This window comes from Anser brachyrhynchus (assembly GCF_964034855.1).
Source record: "Anser brachyrhynchus genome assembly, chromosome: 24".
NCBI lineage: Eukaryota > Metazoa > Chordata > Aves > Anseriformes > Anatidae > Anser > Anser brachyrhynchus.
Window position 1 is genome coordinate 4346637 of NC_137717.1, and position 19163 is coordinate 4365799.

General features: G+C 68.7%; 1 protein-coding gene across 5 annotated transcripts in view; it reads right to left on the minus strand.

The window, feature by feature from the left end:
* AHDC1 (AT-hook DNA binding motif containing 1) overlaps positions 1-12749 on the minus strand; it is a 53286-nt gene extending 40537 nt beyond the window's left edge. The window contains exons 1-2 of one of the 5 annotated variants that reach the window (XM_080566601.1): positions 12529-12749; positions 11818-11938 (exon numbers count right to left, since the gene is read on the minus strand). Coding sequence is in view for 2 of the 5 variants with exons in the window: in XM_080566599.1 (XP_080422725.1) it covers positions 6605-6794 (190 nt within the window). In the remaining 3 variants the exon portion in view is untranslated. Of the gene's footprint in view, positions 1-6604; positions 7704-11817; positions 12074-12372; positions 12456-12528 lie in introns of those variants that run through there. The other 4 variants (XM_080566604.1, XM_080566603.1, XM_080566600.1 and 1 more) reach the window with 4 other exon arrangements.
* Positions 12750-19163: the final 6414 nt, after the last annotated feature.

Genomic DNA, 19163 nt, shown 5'->3' on the forward strand with positions numbered 1-19163 from the left:
CTCCGTGCCTCAGTTTCCCCCCAGCACCCAGGGTGCCCCCTGCCCCTGGGGGTGTCCCCCCACGCACCACGGCCAGCAGCGGGCAGGACGGGTACAGGGGGGGCTCTCGCCCCGGCCACACCGGTGTCTGCACCACCTTCGAAGTCCCCTCGGACCAGAGGGACGCCGCGGGTGCCCAGCTCAGCACCCTGACCAGCAGCACCGAGCCCCGATTACGCAGCGCCGAAGGTTCGCCCGCGCTCCTGCAATGTGGGGAGGAGGAGGAGGAGGAGGAAGAGAAGGAGGAGGAGGGCTGCTCCTTCCCGGGCACACAAAGCCCCTTTCATAGGGGCCGCCTTTGGGTTTCCTCCACCAGCCCAGCACCTCGCTGCCTCCTGCCCTGCCAGCGCGGCGAGGCGGGGAGGAACGCTGCGGGGGGAGCGGGGCCAGGTGCCCGGGGCCCGTCCTGGCCCTCGGGGCAGCGCCGGGCACCGGGATTGTCCCTGCCGGTGGCCACGGGAGCACCTCGGGATCCCGCACGCCCTGCGAGGTTGCAGCCCCCCGGGGCTCAGGCTGGGGGATTTGGGTGGCCCCTTCCCTCGGCTCGACCCTCCCTGTAATTTTCGCCTCCCGTCAGCTTTTAATTACACCCCTAATAAAAGTGGCTTGCAGGAAAACGGGAGCTTTGTTGCTTGGGAGCTCATCTGCTCCCGCTGCTCCTTCCCCGCTTTAAACCCTAATCCTCAGCTGGGGACGCTGCAATTAGCCACCGCGGAGCCGGGCACCGTGTCACGCAGGATTAGGGCTCCCTTCGGGGGGGGGGGGGACGGGGACGGACGGACCTGGCCCCAATGGGTTGATGGCCCCACAAGGGATGGGCTGAGCCCCCCCCTCACCGCCCCCAAAATAGCAGCCGGGGCAGGGGGTGGGCGTCCTGCGGCCCCGATAACGGCGCTGCAGGAAGAGCAGGTTTGGCAGGAGATTAGTCCGGCGGGGGGGGGAAGGAGGGGGACGAGATGCTCGTTTACAGCCTAAGGGCCCCCCCCCAGCCACGCAGCCCCCCCCCGTCCACCCCTTCTGCGGCACCCACAGACCTGCCCCCATCGCTGCTCCAATGCCAGCGCCCGCGGGGTGGTTTTGGGGTGGGGGCGTTAGCGTGGGAGTCGCGGATCTTCGACCCCCCCCAGGCGGATAGGCCTGTGGAGGAGGTGGGTGGCTGCGGATGATGGGACTAAAAACGGGGCTGGGGGGGGCCGACACGAGCCCCCTCCCCAAGCCACGTCCCCGTGCTCCCAGCCAGCCCCAGCACCCACCCGCCCAGCGGGCACGGAGCGGCGCTGCCACGCCTGGGGGGACGGTGACAGCCCCGTCCCTGGGCGGGAGGGTGGCACGGGGCAGGGACACGAAACCCCCCCGGGGGGGTAAAAGCCCTGCGGAGCCGTGCTCAGACCTGGCGGAGGGGCCAGATTTGGCACGGGGACGGGGACACGGGGCCCTCGTGCGTGGTGCGGCGGCCACGTGCAGGGCGCGGCGCAGAGGGAAGGCTCACCGGGTTGGGCTGTTCGGCCCCTTGCAGCCCCCCAAAAAAAGCTCCTGTGCACGGCTCCCCCCGTGCCTGCTCGCCAATCAGCCTCTTCCCGAGCAGGCGCTCGTTAGCGGCCGTTCATTAGGAGCCCTCTGGGAGGTGGAAGGTACCCGGGGCACCTGCACCTCCCTCTAATGAGCTGCAGCGCCAGCGCCGCGCCCCCAGCTGCAGAGGGGACCTTTGGCACCGCGGGGCCCTGGCGTGGGGGCTGACCCCCCACCCTGACCCCGGTGTAGGGTCCCCAGGCCAGGACAGCAGGGAGGGACGCGGGGACTTGAGTCACGGTGACAATTGCAGGCGGTGGCAGCGGCCGAGGGACGCCCCGAGCTCCCTGCCCTGCGCCCATGGGTGCTGCGAGAGGGCTGCGGGCACAACGAGGGCGCCGATGGCTGGCGCGCTGCACCCCACCGGCACCCACGGCGATGCTCAGCCCTTGCACGGCGCACCGGTGTCCTCGGGGCCGTCCCTTTCCCATGGAGGGTGGCCCCAGAAGGGGACAGGGCCCCCGGTGTCCCAGCCCTGGGGACATTTCCCCCGCCAGCCCCCAGCAGGGCGCAGCGGGGGGCGCAGCCCGGCGAGGGGTCCAGGGATGCTCCCGCTGCACCGGGCCCCCGCCACGGCTCCGAGCTCCCCCCCCCCAGCTCCACGCAGCCCCCAGCCCTGACCTGCGCGGGGCTCTCCCTCGTTAGTTAATGTTTACTCGGCTTCGTTAGCGCCAGCGCATTGCCATGGCAACCCTGCAAGCTGCGCGCCGCCATCGGCGCCGCCGCTGCCACGAGGCGCGGGGACGGCACGTGGGGTCGCCGCGGGCCCCCCGCCGCGGCCACCGCCCGTCCCCGCTATTTGGGGCTGGGGGGGACAAAGAGGGGGGGCGCGGGGACATCGGGGTTCGCCTCCTGCTTGCCGGGGTGGGGTGGTGGCCCCGTGTCACCCGGATGGGGTGACAGCAGCCTGCGCTCGCCCCCGTGCCAAGCCGCCTGGGCGCTGCATGATTTATAGAACAGGAGCAGAGGGCTGGGAGGCAGCTGCCACCCTGCCCAGCGTCACGGGGCCACCGAGCGCGGTGGCCTGGTGGCACTGCGGCCCCGCCGACCGGGAGGGACAATGGGGACGCCGGTGCCTGCAGGGCTGGCAGAGCCACGGGGTGAGCAGATGCCACCCTGGGCTCTGCGGCACGCGGCTGTCGCGGCACGTGGGGACATCCAGCGCGTCCCCGTGTCCCCCGCGCTGGTGCTGAACCCCACGCTGAGCCCGGCGGCTGCAGGAGCCCACCGCAAACAGCTCGGTTTTGGGTGACGCCGAGGGCCAGCCAAGACACCAGCCCCACGCCGAGCCCCGGCTGCACCCCAGCAGCCTCCAACAAGGGCAGGATGCGGCCCCGGCGCGCTCCCCTGCTGCCTGCCCGCGCCACCGGGCTCCGCTCGCTACGGCAAACAGGTTTTCCTTAAGCCTTGCACAATTCGCCCGCCTCCTCCCCCTGCCAGTCCCACCTCCGGGCCGCGGGAAGGCTGAGTTGGGGCTTTAATTTTTCATTATTAATTTCCCATCAACGCCGAGAGGCGCCGGTGCTCGCCCAGCTGCCCCCAGCATCGCCCCCCGCGCTCCCTCGCGCTCTCCTGGAGATCTGCACCGGCTGAAGGCGAGCCAGGCTGCCGATAGGATTAATTCTGCATGACTGCCCATCTCCACAGGGGTATCTAAGACCCTCAGGCCTGCAGCAATCTTTAAAATTCCTCCAGCCCAACTTAATTCCCTCTTCCTGCAGAGCTGGCGCATCTGCTGCAGTCAGGCACGGAGAGAGAGAGACGGAGGGAGAGGGGAGACGGCACCCAGGACGCGGCGGCGTGGGGAGAGGGGTGGGGAGGGGCTGGGGGAAACTGAGGCACGCTGGGGACAGCCCCGGGGACGGGGTTTTTGAACGAGTTCAGCCCTCGGCCCCGTGGTCCCGGTGCGCTGTCACCCCCAGCACGCTGCCAGCCCCCAGAAGCAGGAGGCTGACTTGAAAATGCCATTTTTTTTCAACTACCCGCGGGCTCTGCCTCGTTGGAGGGCTTCTTCCCTGCCCCCCCCGCACTCCTCCTCTGCTTCCCTGCAGCCCCCGGGGACAAAACACCAGGACCGAGCATCTCCCCAAGGCACTGCGGGGCCTGGGATTTGGGGACAGCTCCTGGAAACGCAGCTGTGGCTGGGGAAAGGCACCCCCCAGCACGGCCTGCGGGTGCTGAGCCCTCCCCAGCTGCCCCTGCCGCATCCCTGGAGCTCCCCAACATCCCCCCGAGATCCTGGGGGGCTGCGAGGATGAGCCCCCCAGCACCAACCCGACAGCCGTGGGGCACGGAGCGGGGCCCCAGCCCCACTGTCACCCCCACGTCCCCAGGTGAGGCTCCCGCGGGACGAGGACCCCAACGTCACCCATGGGAGCCACGCACAGGAGCTGCAGGACCTCGCCGAGACACCACCGACCTCAGCCGGGCTGGGGACCCCCCCAAACCCCCCCGTGTCCCCCTGCGTTTCCACGGCTCGGCCTCCACCACAACCTCCGGGGGGGCTGCAGGGAGACCTGGGGGGCACTGCCAAACTCCTGCCTCTGCCAGCACCGGGGCTGGCCGCCATCCTCCTCCTCCTCCTCGCCGGCAGCCGCCGCCAAAGGCAGGAGCCCCGTCCCTCTGCCTCCTTCCCCGCACCTTGCCCCGCTCTCCTGGCAGGCAGGAGGCAGGAGGGGAGCGCAGCCCACCCCAGCTGCTGGCGGAGCTGGGGCTACGCGCATTTAAATCACTTATATCTTTACTTTCTCCTGCGCTGGCTGTGAGATGGGCTTTTTTTGCATGCGTAATTAGGGGGTGGAACAGATGGCGGAGGGTTCGTTTAAAGTAATGCATCCATTAAAATAACCTTCGCTGTCGGGGACTGCGCTCCGACAGGGGCCTGCTTCACCGGGGGCGGCGGGGAGGGGGGGGGCTTTGTTCTGCGGGAAGGGGTCGGACTTTGGGAAGGTGGCTGCGGGATGCATCGCCCCGCTTACAGGGGCGAAGCCGCTCTGGGTGCGCCGTCCCATGTTACCATCACGCGCAAGACTGGGAGCCTGGACCAAACTGGGGCTGAACTGGGGCTCGGTTGGTCCTCTCCAGGGCTAACCCAGTCCTTCCCAGGGCTAACCTGGTCCTCTCCCAGGCTAACTGGGTCCTTTCCAGGGCTAACCCGGTTCTCTCCGGGGCTCAGTTTCCATAGCAATACCATGGGCATCTCGCAGCGAGATGGCGGGGATGGGAAGTCCTCTGGCCAGCCCTTTGGGCCAGCCCTCCAAGCATCGCCCACGGTGGTGGGTTTCGGAGGAGCTTCCCCATAACTGGGGGGGATTTGCTGCTTGGTGGGGCACCGGAGTGAGGCTGAGGGTGGGCACGGTCCCCGCGGTCCCCACGCGGGGCAGCTCCGGCCGTGCGCGTTGGTGCACGGGGACCGCGGGGACCGTGCCCACCGCCGCCCACCCCTGTCCCACCGCCTGGCTCCTGGCACGGGACAGAAGGGAACAGCTCGCCTTTCCCATCCACCAGCAGCCGCCTCTCCTGTTTCAGGCTCCCGGGAGAGGCAGGAGGCTTTGTTCAGGAATCGGAGGAGCGGAGGCCAGAGAAAGCGCGAGTGCCCTGCCAGCTCTTGTGTTTCACTCCCGAGGAATGCCGGGGAGGGGAGGGGAGCGCGGCTCCCCCCTCCCCGACACGGGCTCCGGGCCCGGCTGCAGGGTGCTTTGCTGCTGCAGGGAGGAAGAGGAGGGCGTGGGGATGAAGGACAGAGGTCCTACAGCTATTTCGGGGAGGTGGGCGGCATCAGCACGGCTCGCGGTGGATGCGGTGGCATCCGCGCCGGGTGCCCGTGGCGGCACGGCAGTGCCACGCTGGTCCCGTTGGGGCAGCCGTAAGAATTCCGAGCAAGAGCCGCCGAGGAAACCTTACACCCTGTCTCGGACGAGAGGAGAAGCACCCATGGGTGCCCTGAATCTGGGGAGAGGCGCACACCACCAGCAGCAGCAGCGTCAGGGCCGGGGAAGGGCGAGAGCCGCAGCGAACCCAAAGCCACCCATGCGTGCTCAAATATTTCGTGTGCACTTGCTGAGGTGCCTCTGCTGCCCGCGGGGCATCTCCGCGTTTGAAGCAGCAGAGGGGAGCCGACCTGGGAACAGGGGGGGATGGGGAGCAAACGCCAGCCCCGGGGGATAAGGGGGGGGGGTCTCTCCTTCCCAGCTGGGCTGGGGGTGGGCACGGCAGGCCCTGGGCTGCCGCCGGCCCCGGGGATCCCAAGGAGGGCTGGGATAAGCTGAACTCAGCTGTGCAGAGCTGCCCAGCCCTCGCCTCCCCCAGCCTGGCCACAGCCCCCCAGCCACACGTCTCCTCCTCCTCCTCCTCCTCCTCCTCCTCCTCCTCCTCTCGCCAATCCCCTGTGCTCACTCACTCGCAGCACCCTGGGGAGTCCCCGAGCACCGGCGTGGCCCAGGGCAGAGCCCGTGGCTGCGGCAACGCGGCGGCCGATGCCGGCACCCCGCGTCTCCGTGCGAGCAGTGAGACGCCGACGGCAGCCCCGGCGCACGGCGAGGGCCGGGGGGCCACGCAGCACGGCACCGCAGCGGGGAAAGCGACGGCACCAGGGCTGGGGGCACCCCGCAGGGCTGAAGCGCCCCATTTCGCCCCGCTCCCATCCCCGTGGCTCACCCCTTTCCCTGCTCACCTGCGGTTCTTCCCCTCCTGCTTTCCCCGCCAGGCCCCTGCGCCTCCATCCCACCGGCACCCCCCTGGCACCCCGCGTCCCGCCGGCACCCACCGGTCCCGGCCAGGCCACAAAGCCAGCGGGAAAACCTCTCCCTGCGAGCTTCCAGCCTCCCCACATCCGCGCCGGCTCCTCCAGCTGCGCGGCGAAGGCGGCGGGTCTGGGGGGGCCGCGGGCGGCCCCCCGCTCGCCAAGAACAATAGCGCCTTGTTGCAGCCCGGCTCCGGCCTCTCCTGGCCGCCGGGCTGCCAGCACCTCCCTGGGCACGCCGCTGGCCGCGCTCACCTCTACGTCTCGCTCGCTGTTTCCCAGCTCCCTCCTGACAAATCCCCGTTCCCGAGCGCTTCTCCTCCCCGCGGGTCCATATTAAGCTACATTCTCCTTTCAGCTGGGTGGAAAACAGCAGTAATAACCATGTGGAGAGAGCCGTGCCCCCCACCTCCACTTCCCTCCCACTTTGGGGTTCAAATTTCATTTCAGCAAAAAAGCTTCCCCCGCCTCCAATTTCTTCCCCCAAACCGAGTCGCTGTCGTCTCGTCTGATCTCGGCAGGGGCCGTATGGATGCTCAGCTCCTCCTGGTTCAGGATCTGCTGCCAATCTGGACCTCGCAAACTGGTTCTCACACAGCTCCCGCCTAGCGCCTCCCTCTCAGCATTTATTGTCCCTCCTCAGCCACCGAGCCCCAGCCCGCTCCCGTGCCACCGCCCCGGGTGCCCCTCGCTCCTCGGGCGCTTCTGTCCCGAGCCGAGCCACCAAGTTTGCCGGGGCGAGATTTATTCCTGGCGAATTCCCCGGGGGCCGGCAGCTGGAGGAGCCCGGCGCGGCCCCGCCGCCTGCAGCGGAGCAGCCTCCCTCTCTCCCGCAGCTGAAGATCTCATCTCCTCGCCCAAGGCGCTCCTCCGTCCTCCTCCAGATATTTTAGGCCCAGGTTTTGCGAGGAATTTACAGGCGCCGAGCCCAAGCCGATGCGCTGAAGTCAGCAGGAGGCGAGGAGCGTGCGCAGGGCTCGGGGCCCCGGGGGCGGCGGCGCGGGGAAGGGATGCTGCTCCCGCCGCCTGGAGCTCGTTTCGCCGCGGGAAGGGCAGAGGTTGGGGCTGGCGGGTGCCAGAACCGCTCTGCTCTCCCTCCGCCAGGACCGACACCACGTTGCGCCTCTCCCTCATCTCCCCCGCGTCGCGCCAGGCGAGGCCGTGCCGGCCCTCACGCCTCCGCCGGGTTGGTTTTTGGCCGGGGAAGGGGGTCCCCGCGCCCGGGCGCCCCCATGGCACCGCGTCCCCTGCCAGCACCCACCTGGCGCCCACCCTCGCCGCCGCCGTCCGCGCGCCAGCCCCGTCGCCGCACGCTGCCCGCACATGTGCCGACCCCTCCCGCTCACGCCTGCTGCCCCCCCCCCCCTTTCCCTGCATCGCCCGAGCCCCCGCCAGCCCCCGAATCCCCACCGCCTCGGCGTCCCCGGGGGCTTCGCCCCGGCGCGGAGGGAGTCCCCGGCGCTGCGCCTGCCTTTGTCACGGCCCCGCTGGCACGCACCCGTCCTACGTGCTCCGACAGGTGAGCCCCGGGGCAGCGTTCCTGCCTGGGCCAGTAACTGTCCCACCGGGCAGCCGGTTCCACCCGGCACGTCCCTCCCTCCTTCCCCGCCGCATCCCGGCCGGCGAGGCGCACGGGGAAAAGGGGGGGGGGGCGGCGGATTTAATGAGCTCCCCGGAGGCATCGCCGCGCGCCCCCCTCCCGCGCCCGGGAAGCGTCGCTCTGAAACGCAACCCTCGGTGGCAGGGCTGGAAATAAAAAATAATTAAAAAAAAAAAAAAAACACAGGGCACATCGCTCTTCCCCCCCCCCCTCCTCCTCCTCTCTTCCCCGCCTCCCCCAGCTTTTTTTTTTTGCTCTCCTGCCGATGCCAAAGACCCAGCCGGGCTCTTGTGCTTTCACTCGCAGCTGCAGCTGCCGATTTTCGCTGTAAGCCCTTGTGCCTAGAAGGCCCAGAGCGAGGGATTCTGGGACGCGCTGATTGAAGACAGCACCAGCGCGGAGACCATTGCTCAGACTTTCCCTGTCTGTCGCCCCAACGCTCAACCCACAGAGAGGGAAATAAAAAAAAAAAAAAAAGAAGAAAAGAGGAAAAAAAAAAAAAAGGCAGAGAGCAAAACGGACTCGCGCTCGCCCCTTCCCACCCACGCGGCGCTGCGTGCTTCGCTGCGCCGGCACCGCGCGGGGCGCGCGCCAGCCCTCGCCCGGGTCACCCAGCCCGCGGGGACGGACCCCGAAACCGGGCGGTGGAACTGGGTGAAGCTGGGTGAAACTGGGCTGCGTGGCGCCCAACCACCCCCGGAGCGCGTCGGGCCCCTTGCAGCGCGGAGCTCGCCGTGCGCCGCGGCACGAACTCGCAGCGGGCGCCTCAGAGGCACCCTGTTTGCGTCCCCGCTACGGTGTTTTGGGAGGAAAATAATAACAGCGTGGCTTTCGAGCTACCTTTTGCAGCACGAGGGAACGCCGGCACGCACGGCCGGGCAGCGCGCACCCGGTGCCGTGCACCACACGGCCGGATCCTCGCGCAATGCCCCGGGATGGGAGCGGCGGGAGCAAAGCCCTGCAGGTGGGGAGCCCCGCACGCACCGCGGCGCCGCACGCCGTGCTGGGACCGTTGGGGTGCTCCCAGAGCTGGGCAAACACCCTGGGCAAACGTCCCCAGGTCCCTTCTGCACGCAAAGGCCACCGAGGGACGGGGTCCCCAGCAGAGGGGTGCAACGGCCACCGAATGCTCACCCACCCCAGACCCCCGCACGGGACCAGGACATCGCTCGGCGCATCGCCCCGCTAACCCCGGAGCAGCAGGACCAACGCCAGCCTCGACGGACAAGCAGTGGGGAGCGGAGGGACACGGAGCACGCCGCGACCCCGCGATTTACGCCGGGGGCTGCACCTCGCCCCTCCCGAGACGGAGCCCGCAGAACCACCCCAGCCATTTGGGGGGGCTTCGCAGAGCATCCCCAGAGACCCGAGCCCACCCCGGCACCGGCACCCCCCGAGGACCGCGAGCGGGCCGCCCGGCGCATCCCAACCCCGAAATTCGCCGCGCTGGGGAGGGGACGGGGGGGGTCTCAGCGCAAGCCGGGGGCCACCCCGCATCCGGGCGGCCCCACCACAGCCCAGCATCAGGCAGCCGGCCCCGCGGGGGGGCCCCGCTCCGTCGCCAAGTGACCCCCCTCCGGCCCCGTCCCTCCTGCTCCCCCAAAACGCTCCCGTCGCGAGCCCGGAAGTAGGAAACAGCCCTCCCCAGCGCTGCCCTGTTTACCAAGAGCTGGTTCCAAGCACTCGGGAGAATAGCAGGAGCATTTCAAGGCCCTGTTTCCACTCGGCTGACACACACTATTTATAGAAGCCCACAATTCTCCCAGAGCTTTCCTCGGGATCTCAGCAGAAATAGCCTGCCCCGGGTCTCTGCTGCCTCCTCTAAGGAGGCCAGGGCAGCGCCGGCCCCCCCCCCCCCCCCAGGCTCCCTATAACCTTCCACGGGCTTCCATCGCTTCTCCCCCATCGGCCGCCCGCTCCCCGCGCGTCCTTGGCTCCCCCGGCCCGCCGCGGTGCCAGCCCCTTGCCTCTCCCCCCCCTGGCCGCCTCCGGCTCCTCCCGGTCCGGTGCCGGCGGGCGCGCGGCGGCTTTGGTGGCGGAGGGAAGGAGCCGGGCTCCGGTTCGGTACGGGGAGCTGCTGGTGGTGGCGGTGGTGGTGGTGGTGCTGGGGGGCAAATTGTGGGGCTGGGTTGGGGGGAGGTGAGAGCGGCCGGGCGAAAGCCACCTCCTCGCGCCTAACTGCATTGGAGCGCGGCGGAGCCACGGGGGACTCGCACCAGGGATGGAGTTGGCCTATTCAGGTTACAGAGACATGGCAGAGCGGAATTTGGCGCCGCGCCATCCCTTCTCCAGCCCCCCCCACCCCCCCCCCCCCTCAGCCCCCCCCTTCCCTCCCTCCCTCCTTCCTCCCCTCCCCACCACCAGCACCACCAGCACCACCACCACCCTCCCCTGCAAATTCCTGAGACCAGCAGGAGAGCCAGTGTAAGGGGACACCTGGGGGGGGGGGGGGGTTGGTTTGGAAAGCCTTGGGGGCCGCGCGGGGCCCCCGCTTCGGCCGCGTGCCCCCCGAAAGCCCCCCGCTCGGGTTCCCGGCTGCAAAGCGTCGGGCAGGATGCGTGCCCGCGCCCTCGGGGCTCGCTTCTGCTCTCTGTCACGCCAGGATAAATCTGGAGTGACTCCCCGGCGCGCCGGGGGGCTCGCAGCAGCACACAATGAGCTCAGACCGCGGCTTTTGGTCGCTGCTCTCGCAGCAGCCGGCCAAGTGGCTTCGTGCACAAGGCCACCTGGTCGCAGCCGGGGCCAGTTCCTCCCACGGCAAGTAAACAAGCGGGGACCCGGCCGCCTCCACCTGCCCCCAGGCCTCCCTCCCCGGGGCTTTTCGAGGCCGCCGTCGGCGTGACCCCCGCGGGGCAGCCGCAGCTCCCCCCCCACCGGGGTCCCCGCGGTCCCCGGTGCCGTGCGCGTGCCGAAGAAGCGGGGGGCTCGGAAATGGGGTGCCGGGGGGGGGGTGAGGTGGAGGGGGGGGGGGTGCATGGAAGGATCCGATGGCCAACCACGTTTTGGGGTGGCCGGTGGGGGGGGGGGGGGGGGACGGCAGCAGAAGCCACAGGCACCCGCCGAGCCCTGCGCGAGGGGAAGGCGCCGCGGAGAGCACGAGTTGGGGCCAGCGCCCCCTCCCCGGTGCCCCCCGCCACCGGCTCCCCGCGCACCCGGCCGGGCTGCAGGGGGGCGGGGGGGGGGCAGGCTCTGCCCTGGGGGTCAGGGGGTTGGTTGGTTGGGGGGGGGAGCTCCTCACGCCCCCCAGGGCTGCGAGGATAACCCCAAATTTTGTTGACATGTTCCGTTCCGCCTTCTAGCGGACGGAGCCGGCTCTGACAGCTGTCACTCAGCGCTCGCAGCCCGGGGGGGAGCCGGGGGGGGGGGGGGGGGCCGGCCGGGGGAGGCGGCTGAACTCGTGCAAATGGGGCACGGCGGGGGATTTTTTTTTGGGGGGGGGGGGGGAGGAGGGGGCGATCGCCAGGACGCCCCCCCCCCCGTCTCCCCCCTCTCCCCTCGCCCCCCTCTCCCCTCCCCAAGTGCCATTAAACTCCTGCAATTTGGCACCAACTCGCCGCGCAACTTCAGCGGGGGGACAGCGGGGGACACACACACACACACACACACACGGTGGGGGGGGGGCGCGCCTCCCTCCCCCCCCACCCTCTCTACCAACAAGCTGGGTGCCCCCCGACGACACCCCCTTTCCCTCTCTCCCTCCCTTTCTCCCCCCCCCAATCGCCCCTCCGCCTCCCCACCCACGACCCCCCCCCGCCCCCCCCCCGCCTCCAGCCACGACCCCCCCCCGGGTCCCAGCCTCACACAAAGGCAACGGTGGGGGGGGGGGTTTGGGGGGGGGGGGGGTACACACGGACACCCCGGTACTCACCCGCCGGCTGCTGCGCTCCGAGCCCCCCGGAGCCCGCCCGCTTGGGGAGGCTCCTGCCGTCCGCCGGGGCTGCGTCCTGGCCGCCCGCGGGAGTCCCGGAGCCCTCGGCACCGCTCGCCACCTTCAACGAGAGCATTTCCAGCGCCTCCTGCTCACATTCTCCCCAGGCAACTCCGCTCCTGCCAGCCCGCCCCCTCCTCCGTCCCCTGCCTGCTCTTTTCCTCTCGCCTTTCCTCCTTTCCCCTCTTCCCCCCCAAGCCCCCCCACCCCTATTTGATTTTTTTTTTTGCCCTGTTTTTTTTTTTCCTCTCTCCCCCTCTGCCTCTCGGCTTTTTATTTTTTTTCCCCTATCCTCCTCTTATTTTTTTTCCTCCTTTTTTTTTTTTTTTGCGGTCCGCTTTTTTTTTCCCCTCCTCTGTTTTTTTTTTAATTTTTTTTCTCTCTCCACCCCCCCCGCCGCCCCCCACCCCACCCCCCCCCCTCACCCCCCCAACCCCTTCGCCTCGCACACACACACACAAAAGGCAGCGGAGCGGGAGGCGGAGGGGAACCGACCTCCCCTCTGCGCCTCCGCCGCTCAGCCGCCTGCGGAAAGCAAAGAAAGACACAGCGCAGCAGAGCCCTGGCTTGCTGCTGCCTCCCCCCTTCCTCCTCCTCCTCCTCCTCCTCCTCCACCTCCTCCTCCTCCTCCTCCTCCTCCCTCGCTCTTGCCTTCTGCCGCTCCCGGCTTTGTGGGGGCTGGGAAAGGGGGGAGCGGAGCCGGCGGCGCGGCGCGCCCTGCCCTCTCCGTGCGCGGCGGGGACCGCGGCTCCGCTTCGCTCCGCTGTCAGCGGCACGGCCAGCATCCGGCACCCCGGGGAGCCGTGCAGCACCGCCGGGGCATGCCGGGCCTTGTAGTCCTTCCTTCTTTCCCCCCCCCGCCTTCTCGTTTCTCTTCCCTCCTTCCTTTTTCCCCCCCCCCGCCCCTTCTCCTCTCCCCGCTTTTCTCCTCCCCGTCGCTGCCGAGCGGGGAGGGGCGCAGAGGGGCGCGCAGCTCCGCGCTCTGCTTGGGGAGGGGGGATCAATTTTTTTGGGAGGGGGGGCATCCCGGGGGGTGTTTTGCCCCCCCCCCCCCCCCCGCCGGGATGTCCCCCCCCCCCCCTCCCCAAGTGGGATGCGCGGGGCGTTGCTGCCCTCTCCCGGGTTGCACCCGCACTGCGCTCCCCGTTAGGATGCGGGGTTTGGGGGCACGCAGGCAGCCCGCGGAACCCACCCCCCCTCCCCGCCCCAATCCTCGGTCCGAATTTTACCCCGTGACACACCCCCTCGAAGCCACCTAATTAGCCTTTTTTCTTTTTTTTTCCCCACTTTATTTATTTATTTTTTTAAAGTTAGCCGTGGCTAGGGCCTGGCGGCACTGGAAACTTCCCCGCTGCTTGCTAACACCCCACTCCTCCATCCCTAGGGCACGGTGCTGTGCACGGATCCCCTCTTGGCCACGTCCCCCTCGGCACGGAGGGGACACCGGGGGGGGCAGGCGGTGACCAAAGCCACCCAGGACGGTGGCGGCGGAGCGGGGAGATGTCCCCCAGCTGCCATCACGCCCCGTGACCTCCCTCCTCGTGGCTCCTCGAGCATCCTCAGCGCCTTCCCTCCAAGGCTCCGCCGATGTTAATGTTCCCAGAGCCGGCAGATACAATATAATTAGCGCAGATAATCCCACTGATGTTTGTTGTGACATCGTGGTTTGGTGAGTGATGAGTGAAGGGTTAACTCCAGGGAATTGGGAATATTGCCTGGCTGCTAATAACACGTGAGTCATCGATGAAATAACACATGGGTGCAGGGAGACACACAGCACCTGGCTTTACAGCAGCCCTCTGCCTCACCGGCGCGCTGCGCGTTGGGTTTTGATGCGTGGTCTGGGATCAACAGGCGGCAGGGAGTGAATCCGCGCTCAGGATACGTGCCGGGCTCCCCGGCTCCGCCACCAGACTGGGACAAACTGGTTCAACTGGGGTCGGATCGAGAGCTGCCTTCCAGCATGGACTCATCGCCGCGCTTCGTATCCGAAATGCCAGCGGCTCCGTGCCCGGGCTCTGCTCACCCCGGCAGGCTCGGATTTGGGACCGGGGTGAGGACGGGGACCCGTCTGCACCGCTCCCAGCTCCTGGAAACCGTGCGGAGAGGAGGCCCGGCGCTCCAGCCCGGTCAGCAGAGGAATCTGCACACGCAGACAGGATCGCTGCAATTGCTGGTGGCTGAGTGAGCAACTTTGCAGGCTTCCTCGTCCCCTCGCCCTGAATGTCAGCTTTGAATTTTCTTGCTATTTTTAGGGGTGGTTCAAAACCGAGGAGGATCCCTCCCCGCTCGCCTCGCGGGGCTTTGCACCGTATGAATATTGCAAGGCTGTATCTTGATGTACCTGCCCTGCATGCGCGTGTGCCGTGGGACAGCGGGACAGAGGGATGCCTTGCGTGTGCGGGGAGAGAAGGAGGTCGTGCAGAAAACATTACATTGCAAGCAGAATGGGTTGGAATGTAAAAGATTTATTAATTTAATCCGAAGCATTAAAAGGTCATGTATTAATCAAAGAGATGCTTAAAACTGTCAAAGTCCTTTGTCAGGTTTGAAGTGCATCTCTATAGTTATCATAAAATATATATATCCGTCTGGCATGGAGCCCTCGCCAGGGCTGGGAGCGGGCGAGAAGGAGCAAAGCGAGGTGCTTCGCAGTGGGGTCCCTGCAGAAGGGCACCCGCCGGGGCTCTGCCGGGCTCCCATGGGCGCCCAGCACCCCCACATCGAGCTGGGTGACCCTGCTTGTCCCCAGGCGCGGGTTTGTCCCCAGCTTGAGTCCAGCTGGTGGTCCCCGGTGGTCCCCAGCTGGCCGCAGGGCTGCTTTGGGGCAGGATGCTCGTTGGGGTTGGATTTTGGAGAGGGGTCCCCCATCACACCGAGCCCCCAGAGCTGCGGGCGGGCAGCGGTGCCAGGGGGCGTCGGGGCGGGGGGCGCAGTGCCCACGCCACCCGTGTCCCGGCCCCACGCGTGGCCGGCCCCCCGGTGCCACGGGGCGGGGGGGGGGGTGGCCGAAACGGGTCCCCAGGGCCCCCCGGGTCACCCGGGCCCCCCCGTCCCTCTCGCAGCCAAGTGCTGTGTCAGCAGCGTTGGCGTGGACCTACGCTACCATCTAGCGGCTGCTTTGCCGAGCCGGGGCCACCGCTGTCCCCGGGTCCCAGCCCCGTGTCGCCGTGCCACGGGGGTGGCCGCACCGGATTGAGACCCCCCCCACCCCACCCCGTGCCCACCCACCGCTACCCAAAGCCAGGGAGGGGTTTGAAGGCTCTGCTCGCCACCCTCCTTGAGATTATAGGGTCACCCGGTGACCCCACCGCCTTGTCCCCACGCTGCATTTGTCCCCCGAGAGCTTGTGGTGGCTTTGCTTGTTAGGGGCAGCAGCTGGGACCCCCCCTCCCAAAGCCACCCCCGGGTGGGATCTGGGGGCTGGGGGGGCTGGGAGACAGCGGGGGGAGAGGGGTGCGTGGTGGGTGGGCGCCAAGAGGGGATGGCAAGGGGGGGGTGCTGGATGTGGGAGCTGCCTTTGGGGTGGAGAGCAGCATCCCCCGACCCCAATTGGGGCTGGGGGCTTCCTGCCCCACTGCCGATGTTGGGGCCGTCCTGATTTTACCCCAATAACTGCAGCAGAAGAGACCTCGCCCCCGTGCCTCCGAAGCCCTGGAGCAGGGCGTTCCCCAGGCAGCAAACCCATCCTGGATTTAGGATTTTGCCGAAAAGCAAACATCTCAGTGCCACCCGGCAGCACCAGGTCCCAGCAGAGCATCGCTGCTGCTGCGACACCTCCGCGGCTGCCACGCTTCGCCTCGCTCCTAAAACCCCACGGCCCCAAACCCCCCGCCAGCAGCAGGGTCCTGGGTCTGTGGGGCCGAAGCGATAGGGAGAGGTGGGGGCAGAAGGGGCCGTGCCGTCGGGTAGCGCCTGCAGCGGGCGAGCAGCCGCGCACAGCCTGCCTCGCTCCCCAGCTGCAGGCACAGATGTTGCCGTGGCCGTTCCCAACCCTCGGCTGCTTTTTCCATGGAAAAATGCGTCCCCTCCCAGCGAGCGGTGCCGAGCCGCCGCGTGACCGCGGATAAATCCCCCCGTGCCTCAGTTTCCCCTCTGGGCACGGTCCCCGCAGGCCTGGGCCAGCAGTCACGAGGCTGGCCAAGCCTAAAATTGCATTCTTGGCCACCTTCCACTGTTGTCTGGCCATCGCCACCGCGGGGACGATGGAAGGACCGGGAGCGAGGCGGGCTCTGCCAGCCCCTGGGGAGCGTGGGTCGGGGGGGACGGGGACACACGCGGGGTCCCCGGGGCTGTGCCGGGTGGGGACGGGACCTCGCCGGTGGCGACGGAGCCACGGCGTTTGGTGGCAGTGAGGGCCCCCCCCCCCCGGGGGGTGCTGGTGATGGTGGTGGCAGCGCCGCAGCTCCCTCGTGCCAGGGTCTGCAGCGCCGGCCATCTGCAGCGGTCTCACACCTGCGCCCACCGCGCTTGGCACCGCGCGGGCACCCCCGCTCCAGCACCCCCCGAGCGGGGAGCGCGGCCAAGCGGGGCGGCACGGCCAGGATCTGCGGCAGCAGGGCTGGGGCAGGGGAGATGGGCCTGGGCACCATGGGGATGGGGGGTCCCGGAGGTGTAGGGGGGGTCCCGGAGGTGTGTGTGGGGGTCCTGGGGGTGCGTCGGGAGGGGGCTCTGATGCCACGGGCTGCGTGCGCGGGGAGGGGAGGTGATGCTGAGCTGTTTTCTTTCCTCTCCAGAAGCTGCTGCAGCCACAGCTCGGCTCTGCGGCGCTACCTGGGATGCTGCAGGGACCCTGGCAGCGGGGAGGGGAAGGGGCCAGCCCAGAGCCTCCCCCCCCACCCCCACCCCCGGGTCTGGATGCTGCTCTCTGCCCTCCCCGGCCCCCCCGGGGCTGGTGGCCGTGCCGTGCGGTGGCTGTCCCTCCATCCCCGCTCCCCAGGTCGATGGAGCCCGGCATTAACATAAAATCAATGCCCCCCTCCCCTGCCCAGCCTGCAGGCACGCTGGGCGAAGCTGCGCCCTTTAACCCCTTCGCCCCCACCTCGAGGCACCCCGGGGGGGGGAAGGACAGATGGACACAACAGACACCCCCCCCCCGCAGTGCCTTCAGCAGGCCCCCACGGCCTCGAGCCCCGCTGCCTGTCCCTTAAAGCCTGGTGACAGCAGAGGGGAAAGCTGGGGACGGATGAAGGGGACAGGACCAGGGGCGTGCAGGAGGCTGCAGCGGGGAGGTGGCTGAGCCCCAGCTTGGCCTCGTCCCCAGGCCTTTTGCTGCCCAAAACCTGCTGCCAGGCCGGTGCAGGGCACCGCTGCGGCGTGACCGCGGGGAGAGATCCCTGCAGGGTCCCCCCGGGGGCACGGCACGGAGCAAACACCCTGAGCCAGCCCTGGGGCAGAGCAGGGGGCACCCGCACCGATCCTGCCGCTGGCACAGCTGGGGACAGGGGTCCTGGGCTGGGGACACAGGGGTGACATCGCATCCCACGGGGTGGTCAGGATCCGGCCCATGCTGCAGGGAGGCGGCAGCCAGGATGCCCGCACCAGCCGCCAGCCTGCCCCTCCGCACCAGGCCCCGGATTTGCATTTTTATTTCTTTTTAAGTGAATTTCATGCTGGAGGAGGAAATTGCCGCCGTGGCAGCCCGGCAGAGCGGGGGCTGATCCTGCCCGCTGCTGCCCCCGGGGTCACCCAGACGTGGGCTCAGCCCATGGGGCCGGGGCTGGGGCTCAGCACCGTGCCCCCCCAGCCCTTCGTGGCACCCAGGACAGAGGTGACATCTGTGGGCACAGCCGTCGGTCCCCATCGCGGTGGCCGTCCCCTCTCCTCCCAGCACCGCCGCTTCCAGCCCCCTTCTCCTCCCCCCGGGTGCCCAAAACGTGCCAGGGGGGGGGACGGGACACACATTTCCCTGGGGTTCTGGGGCTGTGCAGGGCTTGGTGAGCAGGGGGTGAACCAGGCTGCTCCCCCCTGGCTGGAGGGTTCTGTGGGGGGCAAAGGGGGACAACACAGGTGTCCCCATGGGGACAAGGGACACCCTAGGGTGGGGGACTTGCTCCTTGCGCGTGGCTTTTGGGATGCACGTGCACCCCAAGTAGCTGGCTGTGCACACCCACACGTGCGCGCAGGGGTGTGCACGGAGCTCGGGCAGGGCTGCACCACGTGCGTGCACGTGCACCACCAGCTCCGTGTTGCGTGTGCACGCCGAGGCCGTGCGAACACGCGTGCACCGCGCGCGGAGCACGCTGGCAGCAGCTGGGGGGGGGGGGACGGAGCCGCCGCAATGCCCACGGGGTGCAGGCGGCCCCGAGATCCCGTGCGCCCCTGGGTGCCAGCGGCTGCAATTTGGTGACCTGGGGTGCGCCAGCGCCGCTCTGCTCCCTGCTGGGCACCAGATGGTCCCCCAGGGGATGGGGCACGGGATGGGGCACGGGATGGGATGGGGCAGGGGATTGGGCATGGGATGGGACATGGCAAGGGATGGGATATGGGATGGGGCATGGGATGAGGCATGGGATGGGGCATGTGATGGAGCATGGCAAGGGATGGGGTATGGGATGGGGCACGGGATGGGGCATGGGATGGGACATGGCAAGGGATGGGATATGGGATGGGGCACGGGATGGGGTGCGGGAAGGGATGGGGCATGGGATGGGATGGGATGGGATGGGATGGGATGGGATGGGATGGGATGGGATGGGATGGGATATGACACAGGGCATGGGATGGGATGGGGCACGGGATGGGGCACGGGGTGGCCTCATCCAGCCCTGCCCCGCTGCCTGCCCAGGGGACGGAACTGGACGAGGGGTGCGCAGTGTCCCCGAGCCCCTGCCCCCCTTCCACACCTGCTGCCCCCCCCCCTCCCCAGTGCTGGGGAATTCATTAATTCATTAGCGGCCACAGCTGGGCCCTGCTGGGGAGGCCGGCAGCCTTCCTCCCCAGCCTCATGCCTGGGATCCCCCCCCTTCCCCCTTCTCTGCCTTCGAGCAAAAGTGGCTCCCCCCCCCCAAACACTGCTCAGCCCCCCCGCTAACGAAGCCGGGGCTGCCTGCCTTGTTAGCACAAAGCCCCGAGGGGTGGGGGACAGCAGGAGGGGACAGTGCCCCCCCCGCTAGGGCGCTCCCCTGCGGGGGAGCAGCTTTAAAACCCCAAAGCTGCCCCTTCCCCTGCTGGTTTTTGGGCTTTTATTTGCGAGGGCAGCTTGCCTGCAGCCTCAAATGGCTCAGCTGGGGGGGTGGGGGGGGGGCATGCAGCCCCCCCCGATATGGGGCTAGAAGGACCCAGGC